The following is a 23,154-nucleotide window of genomic DNA, read 5'->3' on the forward strand; positions in this document are numbered from 1 at the left end:
GACGCATTCAGCTAAGTCCAAACCCGACTGAACGGACTCACACATGGCATCCTTACCATCCTGGACCATAGCAAGGAAACCATCCCGTTCGTCCCCTTCGGGAATATGTTCAGCCGCTAACGCAACACAGTTCCACAGAGTGTGCGTGAAACGCGACAAGGCACAAACGGAGTTGGCCGCCTGAAGCGCCATAACACCAGAAGAAAACACCTTCTTCGCCCAGCCATCAAAACGTTTGTCGTCCCTATCAGGAGGGATGGTAGGGTACGACGCCTGCTTTGCCGGGGCCGTGGCCGCCTGCACCACCAAACTTTCCGGAGTGGGGTGCCTGGTCAAGTAGCAGGGGTCGCCACTGGCTTTTGAGTCAATTGCCTGACCTTGCCTGACCCTCGTGTTTGGGACATGTCAGGTACACAGATTTAACATTAGTCTGTTGTCTATTGTGATGCAAAAGAATATTCGTATTGGAAAAGGGGGTGGGGGATGGCGTGTCAAAATAGCCTACGGGACGAAGTAGGGAAGGTTGGGGCCATGGACGATTCGGAACAGGGTAGTCAGAGGGACAAGAATAACTGAGATCGAAAAATAGACCAAGGGGATTGCAGGAAAGAATAATCAAAGGGATAGGAAGAATAATGCTTGGGAGTATTAGGATAGTGAACAGGAAGACAGGGTTTTTGGGAGAGACGGTTTCTGAACATGACAGGGTTTGAGATCTTAGGGGATAGGTTCTGTATGGAGGGGTTAGTGGGTTTGGGTAGGAGAGATTTAATGGGAGGAGGTGAGGCAGATGTAGTGTAGCCTATAAGGCCTTGGAGATCTCATACACCTCTCCTTTCTTGGCATAATAGCGCATCTCACCTGAGGCATTTCCCCTGAGCATAACCCCCGGGGCCCCTCACCCCGTTGATCCTCCATCGCTCGTCCACTCCCAGGGTTGGGATCAGAGCGCCTGACCACCTGAATAAGGGTTTCCCGGGGTTTACCTGGGAGAATACTCTACGGTTTCTCACAGTTCGTTCCAGTTCCTTCACTAGATAGAAGAGTATATACCTTAGGCCTGGGAGAATAGGAAAAGAAAACTCATTGAGTCCAAAGGAAGGAAAACTATAACCACTTTGAATTGCATTCTAGGGTTTAGAATAAATAGTAAATACTGCCCCTAGATAGTACAAATGTGCATACTGCTCTGAGAGAGCAAGCCATTGTATCAATGTATTGAATACCGTAATTATTAGTCAGACGAATACTGAGTAGTTGACCAATAACTTGACGGATGTAGCATGGAATACTCCAATGCACACCACAGACTAATGAAAAAATTACTTGCCTCTTGATAGTGTTCTTTCGGATGATGTTCCTACCACAGATTTGTTATTTGTGGTATTCTATCTCTAGCGCAGCAGTCTTGGTAAAAATGTTCGTACCCAGGGGTGCAGCGCTGCTCCTGAGTCTGCTCCACTGGGGACCCTTAAGCACTGAACACCGGACATGTTGTCGGGGCCAGCATATGTACAGTCGCCATGCCCTATGACCTCTGTCCCGTCCTTTTTCCCTAGCTCTTTGCCACTAAGGAACCACACATCGTATGAGGGGTACAAGCTACCTGCCAAGATGGCCAGGGTTATATGTTGACAAGGAATCTTTGGGAGGAACATCCATCAGAAAGAACATTACCAAGAGGGAAGTCATTAGTTATTTCTAATGGATTCCTTCCTGCAACAGATTCTACATGTATGACAGACTCCCATAACAGTGCATAGGTCTGGAGGAGAGCGAGAGCACACCACCTACACCAGAAAACTCTGGAGGACCGCTGTACTGAAGCAAGGATCCTGCCCGATATGGAATCCAAGCCAAAAAGCTTGGCAAGCGTGTGCAGCCTGACAAATGTCCAAGAAAGGGATACCCACCCCACCTTTACAGTGCAGAGCTGGAAGACAGGCGGAATGAGCCCCAAGACCATCCAGTACATCTTTCCAGCCAGGTCATAGCATTCAGAGATGTAGACAATAATCGACCTTGACATGGTCTGTTCTTTTCTTTTACAAAACAATATGTATTGGTTTCACCCAAAAAATAAACAATCAATCGAGACAATATCACAACTTAACATAACAACATAATAGAGGGTGGGTGTGGAATATGGCAGGTTCCACCAGCAATAATAAGATTAGAACATGTACAATGGCACATTACACAATGTAGGATGGCATAGAGATCACACACTGCAACAGTAACACAGTCAAACAGCATCTGCCCACGTAGCCCAAATTCAACCACATTTTGCGGGACAGCCCATGTCTCTGTATACACTCTCCTCCATGGCCATGCAACTGTTCATGTCCAAAACCCATCTGGACATCTTAGAGCCATAATAAGCTGTTTATCGTCATCCATCAATCGAAACATAGAGGCTGAGGGGCTGCACATAGTCCAGCCAATGGAATCACTCCTTTGCCTTGGAAGGGTGTGGCAGAGAAAAACACACAGGAAACCTGATCTTTTGAGAGAGATGGAAGTCCGAGACTACCCTAGGAAGAAAGGATGGCCACTCTCAATGTCACCCTTCCCTCTGGAGGTTTAACAGACAACACCTGAAGCTCACTCACCCATCTCAGAGAAGTGATGGCTACCAGGAAAATCAATTTAAAGGTGAGCAATCTTAAGGAACATTAAGTGCCGTTAACTCACAAGCGCAGCCAGCGGGTGGTTCATAAGTGCAGAGAGAAATGACTGTAGGATTGTGGATACAGACCCTTAAGTGCTGGGAACCCCGAAGGCAGTGCAAGGGCAACTGGACATGAAGGACCCTGGGCCAGAGTTCAGAGGGTGACCAGTGCGCGGAGCAGTCAGGTGCATCAGCAGGGGAGAGGAAGAGAAAAAGCGGAAGCGAAAAGGAAGGTCTTGAGTTGCTTCCGCAGCCAGAGGTGGTTCTGCTCAAGTTTGAGAGAGGCAGGGAGGCTGTTACAGAGGGAGACCCCAGCCGAGGAGATAGATCTGCCCCCAACTGTCTGCTTGGAGAACCGTCAGTTTTTCAGAAAGTTGGAGGTGGATGAGTGGAGAGCTCGAGAAGGAAGATTTTTTGGCAGAGAAAGTTGGAGGTAGAGCGGTCCCAGGGCCCAGAAAGCATTGTGGATGATGTATGTTGATCCTCACAGCGATAGGGAGCCAATGAAGAGAAATCAGAGCTGGAGAGATACCTGGGCTTGAGGTCAAGGACAAGTCTTGCAGTCCTGTTCTGGATAAGTTGTAAAGGTTAAAGAGTAGAGGCAGGAAAATTCAGAAAAGAGGCTGTTGCAATAGACCAGCCAAGAGAGGACCAGAGCTCTGGAGACAGTGAGCTTCTGGGGGAAAGTGAGAAAAGGAAGAATATCTCTGAGGAGGTTCAGATAATAGTTTGACTTCTTAGAGACGTCAAGAGATGTGAGGAGAGAAGGAGAGGGTGGAGTCGAAGATGACACCAAGGTTCTTCGCATCACAGGAAGGGGCAGAAAGAGGGCCCAGAGTGGGCAGGGGGGGAGAGAAAGAGAGAAAGAGAAAGAGAAAGAGAGAGAGAGAGAGAGAGAGAGAGAGAGAGAGAGAGAGAGAGAGAGAGAGAGAGAGAGAGAGAGAGAGAGAGAGAGAGAGAGAGAGAGAGAGAGAGAGAGAGAGAGAGAGAGAGAGAGAGAGAGAGAGAGAGAGAGAGAGAGAGAGAGAGAGAGAGAGAGAGAGAGAGAGAGAGAGAGAGAGAGAGAGAGAGAGATGAGGAGGATCTCAGTCGTACTGAAAGAGGGCAGAGTGTCATCCGCATAACATTGAAAATTGGAGCAGAAAGTAGCGATGCGGTGAGCAAGAGGTGTCCGGTAGTGGTTGAAGAGCCAGAGAGAGAGGTTAGACCCCTGAGGAACATCACAAGTAGAGAGAGAAAGAAGAGAGGAAAGGTCTCGATCAATATAATCAATATAATTCCCAACTGCTCCGCTGTCTATGTAAGCTTCAACGGAGTGCATCCTTGAAGGTTGTTGATTGATTAGGATCCCTGGTATTGCAAAATGTGACGTTGGTGACTCATTCTTCTCACTCGACAAACTGGCCTCTACTTTTGTCGATCTAGGCAGTTTTCCGACTCCTTACTCTCATCCTTTTCTGTAGCTCCCACAATTCGCTTGGGGGGTTTTATTGGACAGTCTTTTAGGAAATGCCCCGATTATCTGCAGTACAAACATAACTGCTGTTGCCTTCTCCTGTCTATTTCAGCTTTTGTTAATGGTGGTAGTATTCCCCCCAATTTGCATCGGCTCTGTGGTATTCTCTGACGTGCGCGGAGTAGCATCCTTGGTTCGTAGATACACAGCCCGTGTGTCTGATCTGGACCAATCTGCTTTCCGATCTTGTAGTCGATGATCTAGTTGCACCACCAGATTGATAAATTCACTAAGTCTCTTGGTGGATCAACTACCTGAGCCAAGACGTCCTTTAATGCCCCTCGAAGGCCTCAGGTAAACAATGTGGTTCTCTTGTCTTCAGGCCACCTGGTTTCGGCCACTAACCTATTGAAGGTTGCTATGTATGTTAGTAAGTCCTGATTCCCCTGCCGGAGTGATAAGAGTTTGTTGTCTACAGCTTGTTCATGGGTGTGTCGAGCAAAGAGCTTTTCCATTTCTCTTTGGAAGCCCCCAAAGTCACGTAGTAACGGATCATCATAGCTCACAAGCGGCACTGACCAATCTGCTGCACTACCGCCCAGATATGACAAAATAAATGCTACTCGTGCCTGATCGTTAGGGAATGCGCCCGGTCTGCAGAGGAAGTGAAGGCGACATTGATTCATAAATGAAGCATACTTCCTTGGATCACCTGAAAACCTTTCTGGCGGTGCTAACGGTATTGTTCCGGGTAGGGTGATTTTCACTGGAACGGCATACGACGTGGTTGCCTGTGCCGGTGGATTTGTCCCGGGTAATGGAGCTTGTCCGGCCTGTGATTGCAGTAATTGCCTACTGATTTCTTCAGTGCGATCCTTGGTGACAACAAGGTCCCTTTGCAGGCTATTAGTCTCTTGCCTAGCCGAATGCACTTCAGCGCGCAATTGTCCTAAAAACTGAGCCAGTTGGTCCATTTCTGAAGTCTCCATGGCGCCCAGGTGGATAATGTTATGAGGCTTCGCGTTCTGTTACGCTCACCTGGTATCGACGGGGACGCCCTTATGCCCTGGTTGCCGGATTCACCCTGGACGTCCCCAATTCTGGACGATGCCTTCTGTGGCGGTCAGGCCTGAAAACACAGGAGGACTGGGCTTAGGAACAGACTTTGTTTCATCCCACCAGCCCCCTGAACTCGACCTGATGGCCCACTCCGCACCTTGTTATGATGTCTGGCATGCTCTCCGTCCTGCCTTCTGTGCAGGGGCGCGTAGTCTTCTGCGGGTTGAAGCGACCGAGTTAACTTCACTGGTGCTAACCCATTCAAGTGTCTTTAAGGAGGTAAGTCCGGTTAAAGCAGTCTTTAAATGTCCTTGCATCCTTTCTTGCTAATAATGTCTTTTCTTGTTTGTACCCCTTAGGTGCACGAAGGTTCGGTGGGTGCGCTACTTGGATCAGGCTCCTGCCAGGATGATGGACGCAGGAGCGTATGATGGATGGTAGGTTAAGCGCGAAGTGCGGCGCGGTAATGTCTTTTCTTGCTAACCTGTATTCTTTATTCCTTTTCAGGTTGCGATGGTCTTTCTGGGCGTGTGAAGATTTCCGGAGCGGAACCAGTCAAGAAATGCTCAGCCAGGTGAGGATCTTGTGATTACTGCTGTGAATGCCGTGAGTAACCTGTTTAACGTTGTCCTTCTTTCTCGCTCACTCCAGGTGCTTTGTTCCGGTGCGAGCATGGTGTCCTGATGATGCTGCCAACTGAATGGAAGACCGCGAGTAGCAGGAAACGACGGATGGAAAGTTGCAGGTAAGAAGAGACTGCTAATGAGGTTCTTTTGTCTCCTCTGCAGGTCCGCTATTCAAAGATCGCCGGATGCTAGTCTCTGAACACGATGAGCGTCTCGCTGCTGGCTGCAGAATAAAGCACGTTCTGTAGCTTGGGTGCGGTTTATATAGCCCTCTGTAAAGTAGTCCAGGTAAAGTAGTCCAGGGTACCACACCCTAAGACACTGCACCGCACAGCCTGGTTCCTAGGAACTAGACTGTATGGGTGCCTCCATGTTGGCTGCAGGCCTTCACAGGAAAAGTAGTCCCTTCACGGTTAAGTCCCTTCAAGGTAAAGTCCCAATCTGAACATGAGCCTGGCGCCAAAGACGCCAGGACTGACTCCAGGAGAGTCTATGATGATAATGCAAGGCCCTTGGGGCCCCAAATGAACCCGGAGTCCTGACCCTACCTGGCATGTGACCATGCCAGTAGGGTTCTGGGTCACGGGTCGTGACAGAACCGCCCGGTGAAGCCCTGCTGCAGGACCGAATCGCCAGAATCCAATGACAGAGAAGATCCTCCAAGAAACTTCTTCCCTTGAGCTGGTGGGACCAAGCAGTTCGCCCAAACTACAAGCCAGGACCCCTCCTCTGGTTGAATTCGCTGTACATAGCTACAGTGGGCCAGATAGCCAGGAAGGTCGGACCCTGCTTGGGTTTTAAGGAGCGCACCTTTTATTTGTTGTTTTGCTCTGCTGCTGGTTTCTTCCCTGGGTGGTGCAGGATCCTCCAGTCTTCCTACTTCGTGTCAGTCCGACAGTCGCTTCAGGAACTGTGAGCCTGCAGGAACCACAAGGAACGCCCATCTCAGCTACAGCTCCCTCTCCATTTCAAGCTACTGTGCAAATCCGTTTGTCCGTTTCGTTCAACCGCGGTGAAAGTGTTTGAAATCTTTCTCCAAACCGAGGGCTTGTCCTTCTCTTCTCTTTTCTACCAACCAACCTCGTCCGGAATCTGTGCCACGAACTTTACCGCAAACTACCCTGAACTGTGTGATCTTGAGCAAAAGACTTGACCCATTGACTTTGGCCCTAAGCCTTTTCTAGCTGATCTCCTCACTGTACACTGTAATCTCTCTTGTTCAATTGCCCCGAGTACTTACCTGTTGATTTTGCCTAATTTCTAATAACTTTGTCTTTCCCTCCCTTTTAAATTGCTGTAGTGGCATTTTGCTCACACTTAATTTTGTGAGCTTAACTTGTCTGGAATTTAAGTGAAGAAGTGGTGTGGTGTATTTATGATTGTGATTTTAACTTAGAATAGTGAAATGTTATACAACTGTTGAGTAAATAAATATATATTCTTTTACTTAGAAACCTTGAGTCAGTGTTTGCCTGAATCATAGTAATTGCTGTCCTTTGTGTAACTATTTGTACTGCTCACTTACTCTTGAGATAAGTCTGGCTGCTCTGCTACTGCTACCACTATAACTGTGTAGTACAGGCTTGTACCAAAGGTGAAATTGTACTGTCACTTGTAGTCTTAATTGTCTGTAGTGTTCCCAAAGGTTACTGCATATAATTATGCCTAACAGTGGGACCAATCAACTCCAAAGTAAGCCACCTGGACATCCGCTCAGAGCTGGTTGAAATTCCACTGCAGTTGCTGCTGGAACCGAATAGCCAGCGAGAGGAACACCAGATTGTGTGCGTTGCTTTTAAGCTGGCCAAGAGCTCCAGGAAGATCCTCTGGACTACCAGGAAGCAGGAATGACTGAGCCTGAGCCACCTAAACAGAGTGCTGGACACCAGATGCAAGGAAAGCCCATCTCGTCAGTGAGGAACCGCAGGGTTGCTATTTGCGGTAGATGCGAGGAGCTGAAACACCGAATTGCCATTTGTTTAAAGCTTGCCGGTTGCGGCCGGTGACCGTCCCATTGTAGTGCAGAAGTCCCCAGACGTCCTCCCTCTTGTCCCCATGACTGAGGCCCAGGACACCAGGATCTGCAGAGCTGCACATGAACTGAGGTCATCTGCTGCACTTTTTGCTTTTTTTCAACCTAAAAGGTACTGTACAGTCTAAGCGAACTTACCTCTTGTTATGTAACTGTACTTGTTCTCTGTTGGTGAGACCTGTTGTGGTTGCTCTGTAGTGTTGCCGATAGCTTCTTTACCTCACAAGCCTAAACAGCTTGTGGCCATGCTTTGAATTCCTCTTTTCTACAAAGAATTCTAAAATATTGTGGAAAGACTTTTACTTAGCTGCAAGAAGTGCTTCAGCTCACCTAGACTTTTTCCCAATTGACTTTGGCCTAGCCTGGATCCCTGAATGACTATTCTGCCCTCTGACATTGTGTTTTGTCTTCCTTCCAGGAAGGGGTTAACTAACTTTGCATTGGGGGTTACCAAAAGTACTTACCTGCTTCAGAATATTTGTGTGATCTCTTGTTCTATTCTAATAACCTTTTTCTTTGCCAAACTCTTAAGTCTGATTCTAAATGCAACCAGTGGTATATTAATGTTCATTGTGCCCGAGTTACTAAAATCACCTGAGGGTGTAGGAAGTGTCTGTGTGCCATCCAAAAAGGGTACTTACTGATTTAGAAATATTAAGAGTGTGGGTTTTGGAGTTTATGTGCATGTTACTATTATAGTGCCCCCTTCTGAAGAAGGCTTACTCTAACAGACTGTTAAATAAATTAATAATTGTTTAATCAACAAACCTTGTGTGTAAGAGTTTATTTGAATACTTGTCACTGTGAATCTCTGTGCAACTCCACTACAGCTCACAATGACCCCTCCTGAGATAAGCCTGGCTGTCAACACGCTACCAACCTGTGTAGTAAAGACTTATACCAAAGGTTGGGTTCCTATTGCCAGGAGGTCAGGGTTGTTGTAGTGCACCCAAAGGGTACTGCATACAATCTTGCCTAACACCCCTCACCGCGATACAATGATGGAAGTCTTCTTCACAAGGGGCTTTGCCACTTGGGTTGCAGAGGGCACTGCCGAGATGGCATTGACCCATCTTTTCAACTCCCCAACCTCTTCCCTTGTGTGGGGGACAGCGTGATTGAGGTTTGCCTGAAACCACTGGACCCTTGCTGCCGTGGGCATAAGAGGAGAAGGATCGAAAATGTCCTTTAACTTTGTCTCGGTTGCTGAAATGCTAATCCCAGGTACTTGGGCATGGCTTCTGAAGACTGGAACTTCTGAAGGGATTTGTCAGCATTGGCTCAAAAGTGATTTTGCCTATTAAAAGGAATGTCCAGGAGATTCACCTGAACGTCTGGAGATAAACCAGAGTTCATCATCCAGGATTATCTTCAGATGACCAGGACCCTAGCATGCCCATCACAGTCAGCTGAATCGGGGCCCGACTGCAGCATCCAACGCTCTGCCTTTCTGCCATCCTGTACAAGAGCATTGAAGCCTTCTCTCAGGTCTCCCACTACGATATGTTCTGCTGCTTTCAACATCACAGACAAGAAGCCAAACAAAAACTTGTCCAAGGAGTAACATGCATTAACTGCCCACAATGCAAGGCTGCCGAGGCTAATACTTGTGCCCGCAATCATCCAACTTCTTACTTTCCCAGTGCGGTGGCAAGGAGGCCGAAGAAGATTTTTTTTTAGGCTGGCATGACCAGGCTCTCCTGGAAGAAAGAACAGCCGATCAGAGGGTGCCAGGCTGGTTCTTCTTGGCCAGGTTTCAATCCAGGCTTCAAAGACTGGGGTTTCCACTGCCAGGTTGAAGGACAACAAGGTCTCTCTTTTACTTCGGGCCTTTGTCCAGGATGTCATTCAACTCGAACTAGAATTTAGGTCTGGTCGGAGCTGACAAACTCAGAGTTTCTATCACCTTAGCCATTATCTCTGGAAAAGAAACAGGAGGCATCCACAGAGTCGGTGCCAGGAGGATGTACAGTTTGGGGGAGGTGGCAAAGCTGCAGGCCTCATGAAGTCGGCGGCCAGATCCAAGAGATCTTCCCTCTCACCATAAAATTCTGCCAAAGAGTCTCTAACCTCTCTAGGGCGAAGTGGTTCTAGCCCAAACAGGATAGGAGCGCCTTCCTCAAAGACTTCGGAAATCTTTCACATGAATTTTCCCATAGGAAGTAGAGCATATTCTAGAGGTGCTTAAGCACTGATGGCATAGAGTCGAGCGGGGCCAGTATTAGGAGCAGAACTTCCAAAGGTGGAGGATCCCAAGGCTGGTCTGGGTGAGAGCCCTTCATAGCCAGGGATGACCCCTTAGGAGTGTAGACTCAATATTGCAAGGGTTCCCCACTGACAGCACCAGTGCTGAGGCCTTGACAAAGATTGAGCAACTTTAGCTGGATGCTCTCCCATTTCTCCAGCAAGAATGATTGGGTCAGAAATGGTACCCGTGGGGCTGAATCCTCCAAAGTGTCCCTAGATTGGTTACTCAGGGAGTTACTTGGGAGCAGGACCTCTTGCGGTTCTAATTCTTGTCTGTCCAGGAAGGGTCTTCCTCTATTTTCCACTCCGAGCCCAGTGACTTCAATGGAGTGCTTTTGTCACTTCTGTGGCATAAAAGGTAAAGAGCTTAGTGGCACGCTCTCTCTCAAGGCCTTTGTGTGCATGTACGAGCACAACCCAAAATCATGCTGTTTGCTCTTCCCCCAGGCAGTTTAAACAAATCCTGTGTGGGTCAGAGATTGACATTTGTTTTTCACAATACAAGCAGGGCTTGAAGGCGGAGCCCCTATATGAGGGCATTACTCAGTCAAAGCTTCAAAAGTAAACTGAGGTTATGGGGTCCGGCGCCTCTCCTTATACTGGCCTCGATGTCACTTCCGGTGTGAGGCACCTAAGAGCACCTAACAGATAAGAAGCAGAGCTGAGTGTCGCCACTGGGGGCGAATACATTTCCGAAGATAGCTGCACTAAATGTGGAATATCAGATATTCAACCCAGGCTTGTCCTGCAGATCCCAATGTAAACGCCCAATTTATTTTCTATTTTTTCCTTTTTAAATAAGTTGCCAATGTTTGATACATGTACTTAAAAAGAGATATTAGCCAGTATACCCCTGAGAAACCGCCAAATCTAAGGCGGGGAAACACGTGTCGGGATTAGGCTGGACACAATGAACTTGTATGAATGAATCCAAGTAAAATGTAACGAATTGAATGACTTGAATTCAATGAAGAGAATTATTGTAAAAATTGGATTAAATTGAGACTAAGCAAACCACACCAATTCTTTTTGGAATCAACTCTTTATTTACTAAAGAACATTTTGTTGTTTGTGATACTTTTTGTTTAAGCGCAAGTCACAACAAGGTATAGCGTGTTTGTTTTCAATATAATTCTTTCCCTCGACAGTCTGAGGGTAATAGACCTTTAACTTGCTGCTTTTACGCCTCAAAACTGATTTATATGGAGTAGCGCCAGAATCTGCCAAAGACTGACTTCCTTTTCTTTTTAATCATAGATGAGGAAGCTGTGGTTGAAAGGAATCCGCACACACAAAAATCAATACGTAGAAGCGGATACTTACTCATGTTTCATGATGTTGAGCAGAGGTATGTTCTGGTCTGGTACAATAAAACTCATGCGTGCACAGATATCCTTATAATCTTGGTTACGACGCTCAAAATCCTCTACGTGGGCAGCAAGGTGGGAATTAACAATACAGAACGTGGTATTGTGGAAAACAAATCTCACAGCCACACCGCCTTTGTTGCCCTGGAATAGACGGGGAAAAATGAGCAACATTAATGAACCACATAATATAGTAAATATCAGAACTTGTACGTTTGCCTCTGCCCTTGCCACAGGATCCTCCTTAAACCAATTACATGAGAGTCTCCTATGGGCGGCAATCAAATGCAGGATGATCCAGAAGGAAACGCCTGGTTATTAGTATGCTTTTTTTCAAAATCAAAAGGATGGTGAGGCAAGATAATGGATAAAGAATATGACAAAAGAAATGAAAATGTGAAACGAATAAGAAAATAGAAAATGTTGATCCAATGGCCATAAAATACAGAGAAAGGCAGACACAATAGGAGAGAAAAAACAGCATTCTATAAAATAGGATAGGTTGAAATATTTGCGATTTCTCTACACAGAAATTCAGATCTTAAGTCAGTTTATGGCTGGGGACTGTTATGATGGATTTCAAAATCCACCCATGGGTGGATTTTGGGAGGCCAACCTATTCTGGTGAACAGGAAAGACAAAGTCCAGCCAAACCCAATCCAGGAAGGTCACAGAGCGGTAAGGCTTAGACTTAGGCGTGTGTGAGAGTGTTCCAGGGTTACAATGAATTCGCACAGAAAACCACCAATAATTCCAGTTAGACAGGTAGGTACACAAATATACAATTATTTATTAGGCCTTTAAAATACACACTAAGGCAATGAAACCTCTAGGCAAATATTGTCACACACTTACTATAAAACAGATATACGCATTCACCTTCAGGAGAAGATGGAGAACATTTCGTCTAATAACCAGTTTAAAAAAGGTAAGTACTGAGAATTCTCCAGAATGGCTCATTTCCCTTACCTACTGAGTCCCTCAGCAGCTTTGCTGGATTTCTAGTATTTATTTCTTTCACCTGGTAAGAGTATGAGCCTTTTTTCCCACTCTTACATGTGTTTTGCTGTAAGAGTGTGAGCGCCTTTTTCCCACTCTTACATGTGTTTTGAGTGAGAGGGGGGGTGGTGTGTGTGTGTGTGTGACATTATTCTTGTGTTCATAGACTGTGGAGCCTCACCTACTCCACAGGCATCATCTTTTTATTGTGTGTTACGCAGCACCTTCAGTGCAGTGACACAGGGGTGTATTTTAGACTTCCCAACTCAGACTCCATTTTCTGGGACTGACTACTGTATCCCAGAACATGTAAAGTTGGCATTGACTTTATTAGTCTCTTTAAAATCCACAGATCCAGTACAAAATATCTTACATAGAATACTGGAAAGGGTTAATACTTATCCCTTTCTGTCCGTTTCTCTTGGAGCATTGTTTCGCTCCCTTTTCATCAAGACTTGGCTGGTGGCAGTGACATTTATGAAAACTGCATAAAAAGCAGGTCTCTGGGGCTGGAAAGGCAGAGTCGCCACTGGAACGAAAGAACCGACGAGGAGCTGACAGAAGAGGACCCCTACAAAGACTGAACCGCCCGGTGAAGTCCTGCTCCAGGTCCGAATCTTCAGACTCCAATGACAGAAGATTTACCAGGAATCTTCTTCCCCTGAGCTGGTGGGACCAACCAGTTCTCCCAAACTGCAAGCCAAGACTCCCTCCTCTGGTTGAATTTGCTGTACAGAGCTACAGTGAACCGGATAGCCAGGAAGGTCGGACCCTGCTTGGGTTTTAAGGAGCGCACCTTTTTATTTGTTGCTTTGCTCTGCTGCTGATTTCTTCCCTGGGCAGTGCAGGACCCTCCAGTCTTCCTACTTCATGTCAGTCCGACAGTCGCTTCAAGAACCGTGAGCCTGCAGGACCTACCAGGAAAGTCCGCCTCAGCTACAGCTTCTTCTCTATTTAAAGGAACTGTGGAAATCCGGTTGTTTGTTTCGTCCAGCCGCGGTGAAGTTGTGTGAAACCTTTCGCCAATCCGAGGGCTCGTCCTTCTCTACTCTTTAAACTAACTTTTCGGCTGACCAACTTCGTCCGGAACGTTTGGCAAATATTTAACCGCGAACTACCCTGAACTGTGTGATCTTGAGCAAAAGACTTTTGTCCTATTCACTTTGGCCCCAAGCCTTTTTGATTTGATTCCATCACTGTAGTTCCTCTTTCTAGATTGCCCTGCTTACTTACCTGTTGGTGCTGCTCAATTTTAGTCTAACGTTGTCTTTCCCTCCCTTTTAAATTATTGGAGTGCCATTTTGCTCACACTTCATTTTGAGCTTAACTTGTCCAGAATCTATTGGGAGTGGTGTGGTGTATTAAGAGTGTGATTTTTCAACTGCTTTACTTTAGTGAAATGTTTTACAACTGATGTGTAAATAAAAGTATATTCTTTTACTCAGAAACCTTGAGTCAGTGTTGGTTTGAATCATAGTAATTGCTGTCCTTTGTGTAACTATTGATACTGCTCACTTGCTCTTGAGATAAGTCTGGCTGATCAGCCATCGCTACAACTTTACCTTGTAGTACGGGCTTGTACCAAAGGTGAATTTGTACTGTCACTTGTAGTCTTAATTTTGTGTGGTGTTCCCAAAGGGTACTGCATATAATTCTGCCTAACACTCGGATGCATCTATGGTCCCATGGCAATACATGTGGGAGGTCTTGGAACAGATGGGCATTGGCCTAGAAGCGATTAAGTATGACATGCGTTACTTAACCGTAAAAGCATTTCTGATGGTTGTATCTGCTTAGATTCACATGCTGTGCATAGTCCGACATCCAGTGGTAACTGCATATTATTGCATCTTGTCTTTCGAGAATCGAAAGGGGACGTTGACATGTGCGTGCCTGTAACACTATCCCGACGTGACGTGTAGTGTACCCAAGATCCCTCACACGTTGAGGTCCCTCCGATTGTATTTTTTCTGCCAAGAGGGAGCCTTATGACTTTCGTGAGAGTACAGAAAAGAGAGAAAGTAGTAAGATGTCTATGTTTCTTCCATCTGAGAGGGGAGGAAGGGTGGGCGCATGTGAATCTAAGCAGATACAACCATCAGAAATGCTTTTACGGTAAGTAATGCATGTCTTCTGATGTTTGTCAATCTGTTTAGAATCACATGCTGTGCATAGACTAGCGAGCAGTACCTGGAGTTGGAGGTGGGTTGTGAGAAGGAACCGTAGTGAAAAGATGTCTTAGTACTGCCTGTCCCAACCGAGAATCATACCTAGAATGAGTGTCTAGGCAATAGTGTTTTGTAAAGGTGTATCCAGAACTCCAGGCTGCGGCTTTGCAAATGGACTCAAGGGGAACATTTGCAATGAATGCTATGGATGCTCCAGTGCCTCGAGTGGAATGTGCTCTAGGCTTTAAGGGCAGTTCTCTCTTACCAAGATAGTAGCAGAGTGTAATGCAATCGACAATCCATCTAGAAATAGTGGATTTGGAGACTGCATATCCTTTTCCTGTGGCCACAGACACGAAAAACTGATTTGTTTTCCTTAGTGGACGAGTTCTTTCCATATAGAACATGGCAGCTCTGCGTACATCCAGTGTGTGCAGGATTCTTTTCCCCAGGCTTGATGGATTTTGAAAGAACGTTGGTAGCTCTATGGACTGGTTCACATGGAACTTGGAAATTAATTTAGGCGCAAATCTAGGGTGAGTTCGCAAAACCACCTTGTCTTTGTGAACTGTTACAAAAGGATCTAGAATAGAGAGTGCCTGCAGTTTGTTGTAATCTATGATCTCGGGTGGAATGGAATGCACGTGCCTACAGAAGTGCATTGTATGACTTGGGTGACGTGCGTGAGTTCTAGGGAGAGTCAGTTGGTGAGATCCCATCCTCGTCGCCAGTGTAATAGGGTAGGTCCAGACGTGCAGGTAAGTTACTGATATGTCTTTAATGTCTCCAAGTACAGGTTTACTCGTAGGAGAACAGACACTGGCTTCCCACCCGGCGGGCACTCAGCAACTGCATTTTTCGTGCCCGGGACATATTCAACTTTAAAATTAAACTCTGCCATGTCGGCCATCCACCTCATAATCCTCGAAGATGCATGGGATAGACCTTTCGTTGATAACACATGTACTAGAGGCTTATATTTTCAAGATGACATTCTGGTGTGTGGGAAGACTCGTGTCGATCATGATGCTAGGGTTCTTGAAGTCATGAGGGTGTTGGAGGCCAGCGGTCTCACGGTCAAACTGAGCAAAAGTAAGGTGGGTGTACCCTGCGTTACCTATCTGGGACATACTTTGGATGTCAAGGGTATTCATCCCAAGGTTGAGTTGGTGAAGGCATTGAGTGAGGCACCGTCTCCAGCCAGCAAGGATCAGTTAAGGTCATTCATGGGGCTCGCAGAGTATTACAGTAGATTTGTACCTTCCTATGCCGATAGAACTGTTAATATGAGGTCGTTGCTTAAGAAAGGTGTGCATTTTGTGTGGACTGATCAGTGCCAAGGTGAATTTATTAAGTTGAAGAGGGAGATTGAACAGGCTCCATCTTTGAGTTCCTTTTCGCCGTCTAGGAAGACATTTCTAAATGTTGACGCATGTTTACTTACCTTTTAGGGTTAGTTGACCTTTCTTGGAGGAAAAGGGACCTGTGTGTAGTGCTTGTTGTTGTTTGAGATTGTGGATGGCCGGGAGGGTCCACGCCCTGGGGTTGTGCTCTGGCGTGGCAGGCTGGAGGTCCTGGGGTGGCAGCCTGGGGCAGAAGGTGATTAGTGCACTGGTAGGTGGGAGCGTTAGTTTGGTATCAGAGTGTCAGGTGTGGCAGGCCTGTTCTCCGAGGGGCAGCTCGGAGTGGGGTTGGTGTTGGGTTGGTGTCCTCGTAGGTTGGTCCTTGGTTGTAGGTGTAGCATTAATGGTGTGCTGAACTGGTGTTCTGTTGGCAACTTGTGTTGGTGCTCTAGGTGGTTTGGTTGGGTTAATGGGCGACGTTAGTTTAATGTGCAACGTGTTTGCCGGAGGGGTATGATCCGGTAAGGTTTATATGTGTCGTGGCACATTGTTTTTCTCATCTATAGTGTGATTACTTCTTGCGGCATTGGATTTGTGGAGTATGCAAATTTTGGGGTTATCACGGAATGCACTTCATGATGGCCACATGTTGTGTATTCTGTGTTGGTTGGTTTTGTCCTTTGTTTTCTTTATTAATCAAAGGGGGGAGAAGTGTTGTAATCTGTGATCTCGGGTGGAATGGAATGCACGTGCCTACAGAAGTGCATTGTATGACTTGGGTGACGTGCGTGAGTTCTAGGGAGAGTCAGTTGGCGAGTGCCCGCCGGGTGGGAAGCCAGTATCTGTTCTCCTACGAGTAAACCTGTACTTGGAGACATTAAAGACATATCAGTAATTTACCTGCACGTCTGGACCTACCTTATTACACAGTTCACTTACTCTTCTAATGGAGGTAATTGCTATTAAAAAAGCAATCTTGAGGGTGAGGTTCTTAAGACTTGCTTTGTGCATGGGCTCGAAAGGAGCTCCCATAAGCCTAGTTAACACCACATTTAGGTCCCATCCGGGAGCCGGGTTAGAAATGGGAGGGTGAATTCTTTTTACCCTTCCATGAAGGCCTTAATCACTGGTATCTTCCACCATGACACCTTCTGTTGTGATGTTGTATATGCTGAAAGTGCCGCTACGTGCAACTTTATGGAATTGAAGACTAGGCCTGAATCAAGTAAGTGAGTTAGGTATAGGACACTGAGTGGGAGAGCAGTCGATTGGGTTGATGCTCTTTGAGTTAAACCAGATGACAAACCATTTCCATTTACTAGAATAGTAATATCTAGTGTTAGGTTTCCTTGCCTCCCTGAGTATGTCCATACATCTTTGAGGGAGCTGCAGGTGTCCGAATTCGATGACCTCAGGAGCCAGGCCGCTAAATTCAGTGTCTGCGGGCATGGGCGAAGCATCTCCCCTTTGTCTTGCGACAACATGTTGTACGGGCAAGGCAGTTTGACTGGAGGAGATAGGGACATCTCCATCAGATGAGCGAACCAGGGTTGGCTGGCCCACATGGGGGCCATCAGTATCATCCTGACTGGTTCCTGGTGCATCTTGTGCACAATCTTGCTGAGAAGGGGAGTCGGGGGGACGGGGGGTAAAGCGTAGACACATTTCCCTGATCATGTTATCCAGAGTCCGTTCCCCTTGGATCGGTTCTGGGGGTACCTGAAGGTGTAATCTTGGCATTGGGCGTTTTCCAGGGTTGAGAACAGATCGATCTCCGGAAAACCACATTGTGCGAAAATGTTGGCGATGTCTGTGTAATCGCCATTCGTACTCCCTGGGCAACGGAAAGTCTCTGCTGACTACGTCTGCCAGAAGATTGGGTTCCCCTGGAACATGTTGTGATAACAGGAACATGTTATGTTTGAAAGCCCACTTCCAAATGTTCTGAGAGAGTTTGGACAGCCCTGGAGAATGAGTGCCTCCCTGTTTGTTCAGATAGTACATGGCCGTAGTGATGTCTGTGAGGATTAGGATAGTCTTTCCCTGTAGTTGTGTTTCGAAAGCTTTCAGTGCTTTGAACAATGCCAGTAGTTCCAGCAGGTTTATGTGGTTGAACGCCATGTCTGGCGACCAAACTCTGCTTGCTGTCTGCTGGAGCAGGTGGGCTCCCCACCCTGTAAGGAAGGCATCCGTAGTTAGAGTGGCTTCACTGCAGAGGTGGTGAAGGATTTCCCTTTCAAGAGGTTGTCCCTCGACCACCACCAGCAAAAGAACTAGGGCCGGCGAGACCACTACTAAATCGTCCCACTGATCGTTGGCCTGACACCACTGGTTACTTAGCCGCTCTTGCATTGGGCGCATGCGCAGGCGCACATGGGGAACTAAGTAGATACATGGCGCCATCATTACTAGCAGACGCATAGCCTTGCGTATTGTTACCTCTTGACTGGCTACATAGTGAGGGATTTGAAATAACATGTTTTGAACCCTCTGGTTGGAGGGGAAGATGAGGCCATCCTTTGTTCGAATTAGAGCCCCTAGGAATTGTTTGACTTGACTGGGGTCTAAGCTGGATTTTTTCTCGTTGATAGAGAATCCCAGGCTGAATAAAAGATCTATTGTCTTTTGGGTATTTGACAGGCACGTTACTTAAGAGTCCCCTGTTATTAGCCAGTAGTCGAGGTAAGGATAAACTGGAATGGATTGTCTGCGCAGGTGTGATGCCGCTACTGCTAGTACCTTTGTAAATACCCTTGGTGCAGATGCTATGCCGAAGGGTAGTACCTTGAACTGATAATGTCTGTTTTCTATCATAAACCAGAGGTACTTTCTGTGCGCTGGCAACATCGAAATATGAAAGTATGCATCTTTCATATCCATAGTTGCCATGTAATCCCCCTGTGTGAGCAGAGGAATTACTTCCTGCAGGGTGACCATGTGACATTTTTGTGGCTTTACAAACTTGTTCGCTGGGCGCAGATCTAGAACAGGACGCATGGTTAGATCCTTTTTGGGTACAAGGAAGTACACTGAATAAATACCATCCTTTGCCTGTGATAGAGGTACAATCTCTATGGCTCCTTTTGTTCCACTATCTCGACTTCTTGAAGTATGCAAAGATGTTCTGGTGTTAGTCTTCGTTGACGTCGAAGTCTGTATTTTGGGGAATGGTTAAACACTACACAGTACCCATGGGCTATGGTTTTTAGTACCCACTGGTCTGTGGTTACTCCCTCCCATGCTTTCAGGAATGATGCCAGCTGGCCCCCGACCGGAGAGGCATGGGAGGGGACCTGAATCTTCGAGTCATTTGGAGCCTGAGGCAGGAGAACCTCTGGGGGTCAGGTTCCTGCCTCTTCCCTTACCACGCCGCTGTCCCCTTTGGGGGTACGGGGTATTGTAAGTATTGGTCCATTGTGGAGATTTCCAGTTGTTTCCTGAAGGGTATTATTGATGAGTGGAGCGTTGGCCACGAAGAAACCTTCTGTTTCCAAATCCTCGCATTGTGGAAGGTCTCCGAGTAATTTGGTCCAAACTCTTTAGGGTTTTATGTTCTTTTTTTGCGGTCTCGAAGGCCTCATCGACCACCTTTCCAAACAAGTTGGATTCCTCCACAGGTTTGTTTATAAGAGACGCTTGCGTTTCAGGTTTAAACCCTGAATTTTGTAGCCACGCGTGTGTTTTGAGGAGAATGCCATGAGCGAGGACTCGGCTGGCTATCTCGGCAGAATCCAAAGTGTTCTTTAAAATGCTCTGGTTAACTTGCCTACGTTCAGAGACTGTGTTAAGTGGGTGGGTCCGTAGAGGTTCTGGAGCCTCTTGTAGGCCTTCTTGTATTAAAGCCCATTGCGCATCTGCGTAACCGGCCAATAGAGTCGTGTTAGTGGTGATAAGCGTGGAGTATGCTGCCGCTGTGGTAACCCTCTTACCCAGGGGATAAAGCCTTTTCCCTTCTTTGTCAGGGGGAGCCTCGCCTGTTGATGAAGGAACCCCTGCTCTTTTTCTTGTGGTACTGACTACCAAAGAATCTGGGGTGGAATGACCTCTAATATAAAGAGGGTCTGACGGAGAAGGGCGGAAGAGTTTTTCAATTCTTGGGTTTACACCTCTCGTAAGAGCCGGTGTAGACAAAGATCGAGCCAGGCGTTTTGTAATCGAATTGAGGAGAGGGATGGCTTGGATGGTTGGCGGCTTCTCTGAGTATATCCTCAACTATGTCGGCTTCAGGTGCTGCCTCTTCAGTGGCAATTTTAAAGTGATCAGCTGCTTTACAAACTCCTCATAAGGGGCGTGTCAAGGGTTTTGACCCATGTTGAATCAATAGACTGGGTAGATGTGTCGATGAGCTGTCGCCGCCCATTATTCTATCCCAGAACAAACTAAATCAATAGACTCGGTGGATGTGGGGATGAGCTATCGCCGCCCACATTCATGCCAGAATAGGAGAACTGCGCAGTTGGCACGAGACCACTCCAAAGATACAACCTTCTTGTGGGGGGTTCCACATCACCACTCTACTGTAAGGATGCCATCAAAACAATGTTAAGCAAGGGCCCTATACTATCAAGCAAAAGACCACTCTATTGAAATGCAGTAATTCAAGACAACTCAAAAATGGATGCAGTACCGACAAATTCCCGAAGGCGGCGCTAGCGGTCTAAACTCTGACAGGGAAACTGTATTTAGGAGTTGCAAGAGGGGCAGGGACTTCAAAGCTTGTTGATTAATTGAAAATCTTAGCCACCTGCTGTTCCCAGAGGCCAAGAGGCTGGGAAACCTTAACACCTCAGAGATTCCCACACCAGGAGGCAGGATATCACATGACCCCGTTGATTGATTGAGGAGAGACTTCCAGGCAGCCTGCTGGAGCCCACACAAAAGGCTCTTTCTGTTGAATGGGGTATGTTAATTTTGAGTGTTTCCTGTCAACAGCCCTCTGCCAGCAAGGAGAGACATGTGATCACTGACCCACCCAGACTTCTGGAGGCGGACCCAAACACTTTGGGGAGTTGAATTGCAACAAATATATATTTTATAGAAACGGTGATAACTTATTGTAACCAAATGACAGGAATGTACAACTTTGAGAGTCTTAGTATGGAAAATGCCCTCACGATTTGAGTCCAAACTCCGATATGTACCATGTTCTGGGGCAAAACCCCGCTAATTATGATTATTGTAGACACTGTATTTAAGCTAGAGACATGGAAAGTTACTGGGATATATGTGGAAGGGAAATGTACCTTTGTATAATTTTTGATGAAAAACCAATGTTGCAAAACCCACTAAAATTGAAAATAAGTTGCCATTTTTTAATGCAAGCTCCTAGAAACGCCAGAGTCGGGACAGGGACTATCTTTAGTAATATATGATGTGTGTATGTGATGTCAAACAACGGTGTACCTGGGAACTATGTATTTGGATCAGGAATAGATTTGTGTGCACATTGACCAGGGGAGTGTCATTTCTGCAGGTCCTAAAAATGACATCACTTTGACACACTATCCCTTCCCAAATCAGGGACCAAAGAATCTATTGACCTATCAAATCAAGAGAGGGGCAGGCTTAGTGTTGCTAGCCTCTCCACCCACTTTTCAAAACACATAAAAAGAGACTGCTGGGACAGGTAGAGACATTCAATTCCATTTTCTGCGGGACGCTCTGCCGGGAGACTCCAGACTTCACATCCATCAATCTTCAGAGACCAGAAATTTACTTCAGAACTTAAAGCAAGGGCCTAAACCCACCAACTGAGAACTCTTCTCAGCAGGCCTCAGCATCCTTAAAATCATTTGCAAACTATTCCACAGCCGGGCAAGCTGTCTGAATTCTTTGCCAAGAACCTTTGCCAGTATCCAGAAAGCAGTGTTACATCCAGAACCCACTTGATCCGGACCGAAAAGCAGAGCAGTATCCAGAACCAGAGGCTGCTGTATCCAGAGAGGCTATACCAGCAGAGCAGAGCTGACCCTGACCACTGTGAGCAGAACCAGAGATCCGGATCGCTGTGAGCAGAACCGGTGCCTGATTGACCCGCCGAGCAGACAGAACCGCCGCCGGACGTGTTGACCAGATCCGTGACGAGGCCTATTTCAAATTTATATTGCGAGTACCTAGCAGAACTGTGCAGAACCAATCTCTTAGTTAAAATAATCTAATTCAAGCTATTTTAACCTACGTAGAACTGCCTCCTAGTAATCCTGTCATCTGTCATTCTAAAGCTGCGAGCTGTCATCTGTCATTCTAAAGCTGCAAGCGGTCACCTGTCATTTTGAGTTTTACTTTAAATCCGAAAATCTACCTTTATTAAATCGTCCGTATCTCTGGAACCGTTTGGGCTAGGAACAAAATTTAACTTTCATTTTAAAGCTGTGCTTCTAGGCCGACTTCCTACTCCCTATACTTTTTCCGCAATCGCGATTTACGCACTCGCGAAATTTACCGCGATTTGCGATTTTGGCTCAATTTCTCCACTTGTCAAAATAGCAGCTCCGTTCTTTCCTTTGTTAAAATCCGTTTGCAACCTGGTAATAACTCATAGAGCATTGCTAAAGTGAGCCTGAACTAATACCTACAAGCATCTCTCACTCACCCTGAATCTCTAGTGGGAATTAAAATCAGTTAGCACATTTTCCCATCCATTGCCATCACATTTAAAACCATTTTGGGCCTGTGTTTCAAACCTCTACCCGTTTTCCTCTAAGCTTGCTGGGGGGGGGAACTGCATTTCGTGTTGCATTTTGTTGGGATTCTTGAAGACTGTGTGCTCTCCTTCCATTTCTTAAATTGCATAGGGGGGGGGGAGTGAATTGTCAAGGAAAAGTGATTGCATTGCCTTTTGTTGAAGCCATATCAAGTTATTTTCTGTACTGCATTTCATTCATCATTGCGTTGTCCTTGAAGCCAGAAAAGCACTCTCAGCTACCTCATCCTCTATACTACTCCTAAGTAATCAAGTGTACCACTGTAACATTACCCATTGTGGATCCACATCATATGTCTCAGTGTACTATCAGATATTAATTTATTATAAAAGAGTGATATATATACATTGTTTAATTTTTCAAATAAACCTTTTAATTTGCAAAACAAACCTACTTCTTGGCTCAGTGGGGACAGGGGGATTCTAAGAGGGGGGTGTTATACGAGGGTTGTCATCCAGAGTACTGAACTGGACATAAAAATA

At 46.4% G+C, this 23,154-nt stretch overlaps 1 protein-coding gene across 3 annotated transcripts in view; it reads right to left on the reverse strand.

Moving 5' to 3' along the window:
* OCRL (OCRL inositol polyphosphate-5-phosphatase) overlaps positions 1-23,154 on the reverse strand; it is a 1,330,750-nt gene that overhangs the window by 813,586 nt on the left and 494,010 nt on the right. For all 3 annotated transcript variants that reach the window (XM_069612980.1, XM_069612981.1, XM_069612979.1), the window contains one exon: positions 11,415-11,602. In XM_069612980.1, the coding sequence (XP_069469081.1) occupies positions 11,415-11,602 (188 nt within the window). The remainder of the gene's footprint in view (positions 1-11,414; positions 11,603-23,154) is intronic.

Source organism: Ambystoma mexicanum, chromosome 5p (genome assembly GCF_040938575.1).
Source record: "Ambystoma mexicanum isolate Mex_15411 chromosome 5p, UKY_AmexF1_1, whole genome shotgun sequence".
NCBI classification, from domain to species: domain Eukaryota; kingdom Metazoa; phylum Chordata; class Amphibia; order Caudata; family Ambystomatidae; genus Ambystoma; species Ambystoma mexicanum.